At 31.7% G+C, this 5544-nt stretch overlaps 1 protein-coding gene across 1 annotated transcript; it reads left to right on the top strand.

The window, feature by feature from the left end:
* Positions 1 to 1237: 1237 nt before the first annotated feature.
* Positions 1238 to 5471, top strand: LOC112462695 (fatty acid synthase-like; the record flags this gene model as incomplete). Its single annotated transcript, XM_025028614.1, has 4 exons — positions 1238 to 1389; positions 2457 to 2701; positions 4386 to 4617; positions 5053 to 5471. Coding segments are annotated over exons 2-4 (888 nt in total), but the record flags the coding sequence as incomplete, so codon positions are not given.
* Between the last annotated feature and the right edge of the window lie 73 nt (positions 5472 to 5544).

Here is a 5544-nt window from a genome sequence, read left to right as displayed (position 1 = left end):
TGTCTGGATGGTTGTCGAGTAATTAATTATTAAAGATAAACTCTTATCTCTCTCTTATACACGGGCGACATAGCAAAAATGTTACGACACCTGTAATGTAACTCTCAAAAGCCTATTAAAAATGACAAGAATTTAATGAGAATAGATGCAAATAATTCTTTACATATTTAGGAAATACTTTTCCGAAGACTGATAGTTATCAAAAAATTGCAAAAATAAAACAGCGTATTGCCACATTTTAACGTATTTTGATTTTAATTGTACAAACAACGATTTAAAACCTTAAGAAACAGCTAATTAAATATGCATTCCATATATAATGTTTATTTGCTAAAACTTGTTTATTTCACGCGTCGAAAAATTTGATTCTTATAGAGTTGGCAATCGTCCCCTCTCGCTGCCTGCCCCGCAACGTGACGGCAACCAACCTCCTTAAGATATATTTTCAAAACTTATTAGGAAAAATATTTTTTTTATATTATCGTATATATTAATCGTAATTAAAGATTTGCAATATCTAATCCAATAATTTTAAAAAACGATATCAGAATCCAAGAAAATTGTGTAACTCTACGTATGTATACGCAATACATGCATATATAACGGAAACAATCCTCGTAATTTATGTCGAAAATTATAAATTATCTTTCATTAATTCAAACATTTTTATGGCTACGTTATTTCTAATATCATAATTGAAAACAATCCAGATGCATATTATAAATTCTTAAAAACATTATTATTTTTTATATAGAAATAAGTATATACAGGGTGTCCAAAAAATCGCCTACTCCACTTCGGGAGGTGATTCGGGACCCAAAAACAAGCAAAAAAGTTCATACAAACATAGGTCCGGAAATGTTTCCGAGTTATAGCCACTTTTATGTTCAAAAATCGTAATTTAGAATCCGCTTGGCATCCCTTTTTCTTAATTATTTCTTAAATTAAAAATTTTTATTTTTAAATATTTTTAATTTTTTTAATTTTAATTTTTTAATTTTTTTTTAATTTTTTAATATTTGTAAATACGATTACATTATTTTAAAAAGAAATCAGTTGTTTTCACGGCTATTCAAAATCAGTTGTTTTCACGGCTACTTGAAATCAGTTGTTTTCACGCCTATTCAAAATCAGTAAGTAAATCACGGCTTTTCAATAAGTTTCAAATTATTATTTAACAACACCTTACTTTTAGGTTGTATCTAATCTTTCCGTATTCATCAATGGATCGTTTAAGTTTTAATGAATTAGCTGATATGCATCTTATGTATGGTCTTGCTCAAAGTAATGCTGCCGAGGCAAGAAGATTATACATCCAGTCTTTTCCAAATCGAGATGTACCGAGAATAGCGTCTTTTTGAAATGTAGACAGAAACTTGAGAGAATTTGGTAATTGTAATTTAAAAAAAATTGAAAATAAAAATTTACGATTTTTGAACATAAAAGTGGCTATAACTTGGAAACGGCTCATTTCCGGACCTATGTTTGTATGAACTTTTTTGCTTGTTTTTGGGTCCCGAATCACCTCCCGAAGTGGAGTAGGCGATTTTTCGGACACCCTGTATATTACTGGTCAACAAAATTTTATTGTTTTCAGATTGTTTTTAAGGGAATAGGTATTTTTTACTAATTTAGTTCCGCTGAACAAGAAGTTGACCTTGAAAATACTAAATTGGCTCTGGTGTTCTAAATAAACAGAGTCTTATGTGCTAAAAAACAGTTTTTGGTCATTTTTGAATATCTGTAGAAAAACAACGGGAGCACCGTATTTCTTAAAAAATAGAGCCAATTCATTATTTTCGTTTTCAGATTCGGATTCTACGGAAAAAAATTTATTAGAATCAGTTGCCATTGGCCCGACAAAAAATCCGTGTTCCTTAGTGTTATATAAATATTCTTATAAAATATGATCTCATTTTCGCATTTTATGAACTGATGGGTAATTTAATTTACTTCTCTTGTTGTTAAAGTTCTGACTGTCATTTCTATTTCGATTATATTATAAACTGTGATATTATAGGGATAGGCTACGAGTCTTCGCACAAGACTCTTGTCTGGTAAGGTTACGTAACGTAATTCAATGCACAAGAAACGTACAACGCCGTAATTGATACATTTCTTGTGCGTTGATCCATGTTACGTTACGCTACGTTACAATACGAGAGTCTTGTGCGGAGGCTCTAAGTTTTACTTAAATTTTCTCCCAGATTATACTACTTTTAGACCACCAAATTTTAAAATTATTTCTCGTTGGAGAGTATGAGATTATTTTGATTCAGTTGTCACCGCTGAAGATTTGACAATTTAAAACAAAGCCGAAATGTCCGATATATAATTATATATTAGTTATTATAACGTTAACTTTTATGTTAACGTACGCTTTGTCAACAGCATTGTACTGTTAAAGCCTTCTTTTACTTGTTACTTTTTAATATATTTATTTATTTTGTATATAGCTTATAATATGCCTCATCGAATTGGTAAAGTCAACAATATCGAGAAATTTGATTCAGAATTTTTCAATATACCCGCAACAGAAGCTCATATAATGGATCCTATGATTAGAACGTTACTCGAGCATACTTACGAAGCAATCATCGATGCTGGCGTAAACCCAAAAGAATTACAGGGAACAAGAACGAGTGTTCTTACAGCAATTTCTGTGTCTGGGACTCGATCGTATTTTTCTTTTAAATCTGAAGTGAGATATGTTCAATGATTATATACAATTATATGTAATTAATAGAAATTAAAGAAATAATAACTAAATAGTTTAAAACAGCCAAAATTCGAGCAATTAACACAGATGTTAAAAATATTTTTTAATACTTCAATAACGGTATACAGTCGTGTTTACGTTTCGAGCCTTACTTGGCCTTCTTCAGAACAATAAAAACGTATAAAGAATAACGCATTACAATATCTCAACTCATTTTACAAAAAAGGAATCAGATTCGACCCAACGCTACAGTTTACATTAATCAGATCTCATCCATGTATAAGAACGATTAGTTATAGTGAAGTCGGAAGAATATAGCGTCAGGTATTCGTCAAATTACAAGCAGAGAATCGGTCGTTTCTTTCGTTGCATGACTTATGTGTGTCCATAAAACCCGTGCAATTGTAAGACCTTTGTCGTCAGACCGTCTTAGTGGCAACTATATGGAAAGTTAGAAATTCTGTAAGACAACGTGAATTTAATTATTGACGCCCATTTTTCCAACAATAACGTAATATACAAAATCTGTTGCAAAAATTGTGATGCCTCTTACGTCGGTCAGACTAAGAGGCAATTATATACTAGATTAAAGGAACATAAAGGCAATATCAGATTGGATGAGTCCAAACATTCGGTTGTCTCAGAACATATTACCAAATTCAATCATTCATTTGATTGGGACAATGCACGCATTTTAGAAATTGAGCATAATTACAAAAAAAGATTGACCGCAGAAATGATACACATTAAAGAGCAGCCAAATGGTATAAATTTAAAGGACACAAGGACACGAAATTATTGAACGATGCCTATTTTGATATTTTGAACTTGTTATCATAAATGTTTTTTTAATAACAATGACTATTGGTTGCTGTGCCCTTGCGACGCGAGCATTATCTCAGTCGTCTGTAATCCTTCGCGATGAGCACACGCTGTTGGAAGACGATGGAAAAAATTCACCTCCGTCCTTGTTGCATTGATCGCTTATGTGAGTCCGTTTATGAGACAAAACTCAATAATTAAATTCACGTTGTTTTACGGAATTTCTAACTTTCCATATAGTTGCCACTAAGACGGTCTGGCGACAAAGGTCTTACAATTGCACGGGTTTTATGGACACACATAAGTCATGCAACAAAAGAAACAACCGATTCTCTGCTTGTAATTTGACGAATACCTGACGCTATATTCTTCCAACTTCACTATGACTAATCGTTCTTATACATGGGTAATATCTGATTAATGTAAACTGTAGCGTTAGATCGAATCTGATTCCTTTTTTGTAAAATGAGTCGATATATTGTAATGCGTTATTCTTCATACGTTTTTATTGTTCTGAAGAAGGCCAAATAAGGCTCGAAACGTAAACACGACTGTATACCGTTATTGAAGTATTATAAATATATTTTTAACATCTGTGTTAATTGCTCGAATTTTGGCCGTTTTAAACTACTTAGCTGTTGCTTTGTCGAGCGAAATTCCATTGTTATTAAATAATAACTATATGTGTAAAATTGTTGCAAGCATAGAAATCCCATTTTATTATGTAAATGTATAAAAATTATACAATATTTTTAAACAGTTAAAAAAATAAATATTTAATTTTTAACTTATTATTTGTACATTTAATACTTTAAATATATTTAGAAATATGTATTGTGATTAGTTTGGTGAATTGCCTATGACTGTATGCAACGTTTCTCTCATGGCAAACAAAATTTCTTACTGGCTCGGCGTTATTGGACAGTCACATAATATTGATACTGCATGTAGTTCAAGTAGCTATGCTGTAGTGAAAGCTTACGAGCTGATTCAGTCCGGAGAGTGCGACGCGGCCATTATCGCTTCAGCCAATCTATGCCTCAATCCTCATGTACAATTTCAATTTTACCATCTTGGTATGTATTTATTATATCTTATTATAGTGTATATTATATATTGTATGGATCATAAACATTTTTTGATATGCTTATTTATATCTCATTTATTTCCACCTTTACATAAATTTCAGATTTTAAATAATCATTGATCATATGTCGTTTTTGTTATATTAATACGATATATCTGAGCAATTCCCACGTCAAATCGGACAAAAATAACCTCGTATTTTAAATTGATCAAAATCAACAAACTCTTGTTGTGTGCGAATTATATTAAGATTATGTTATTATATATTTTACGTTTTTGTTTATCCAATAACGTGCTGTGTGAAACAATCAAACTCTTTGTCTATAATGTTCAATAAGCCCATGCTTCCTTTCTATCCTTACATTTAGATATTGAATCGAAGCTTGAAGAACTTTATTTAATAACATGAATTAATTTCCTTCTAGGGGTTCTATCTTCTGATGGTTATTGTAAACCCTTTGACGAGGAAGGCACTGGATATATGCGTAGCGAAACGATCGCTGTAGTATATCTGCAAAAGGCAAAAAATGCAAGAAGAATATATGCAACCCTCGTACACGGTAAAATAAATTGCGATGGTTTTAAAGAAGAAGGTATTACCTTTCCATCGGTCGAAAAGCAAAAAATGTTATTGGATGAATTTTATAAGGAATGTGAAATCATGCCCAGTGAGTTATCTTACATGGAGGCCCATGCAACTGGTACTCTTGCTGGTGATCCCGTAGAAATTATGTCTATCGACCAGGCTATATGTGCTAAAAGAAACACTCCGTTATTGATGGGCTCGGTAAAATCGAATATTGGACATTCCGAACCCGCCAGTAGCTTTTGTCAAATCGCAAAGGTACATTTGTAATAAAATAATTTAATACTGACTTTGCTTAAAATGTGATAATTTATGTTCTTTTATATTGTTA

This window comes from Temnothorax curvispinosus, unplaced genomic scaffold (genome assembly GCF_003070985.1).
Source record: "Temnothorax curvispinosus isolate PA1 unplaced genomic scaffold, ASM307098v1 QBEX01012691.1, whole genome shotgun sequence".
NCBI classification, from domain to species: Eukaryota; Metazoa; Arthropoda; class Insecta; order Hymenoptera; family Formicidae; genus Temnothorax; species Temnothorax curvispinosus.
Note: the sequence above shows the minus strand (reverse complement) of the source record. Positions and strands in the feature narration are given on the sequence as shown.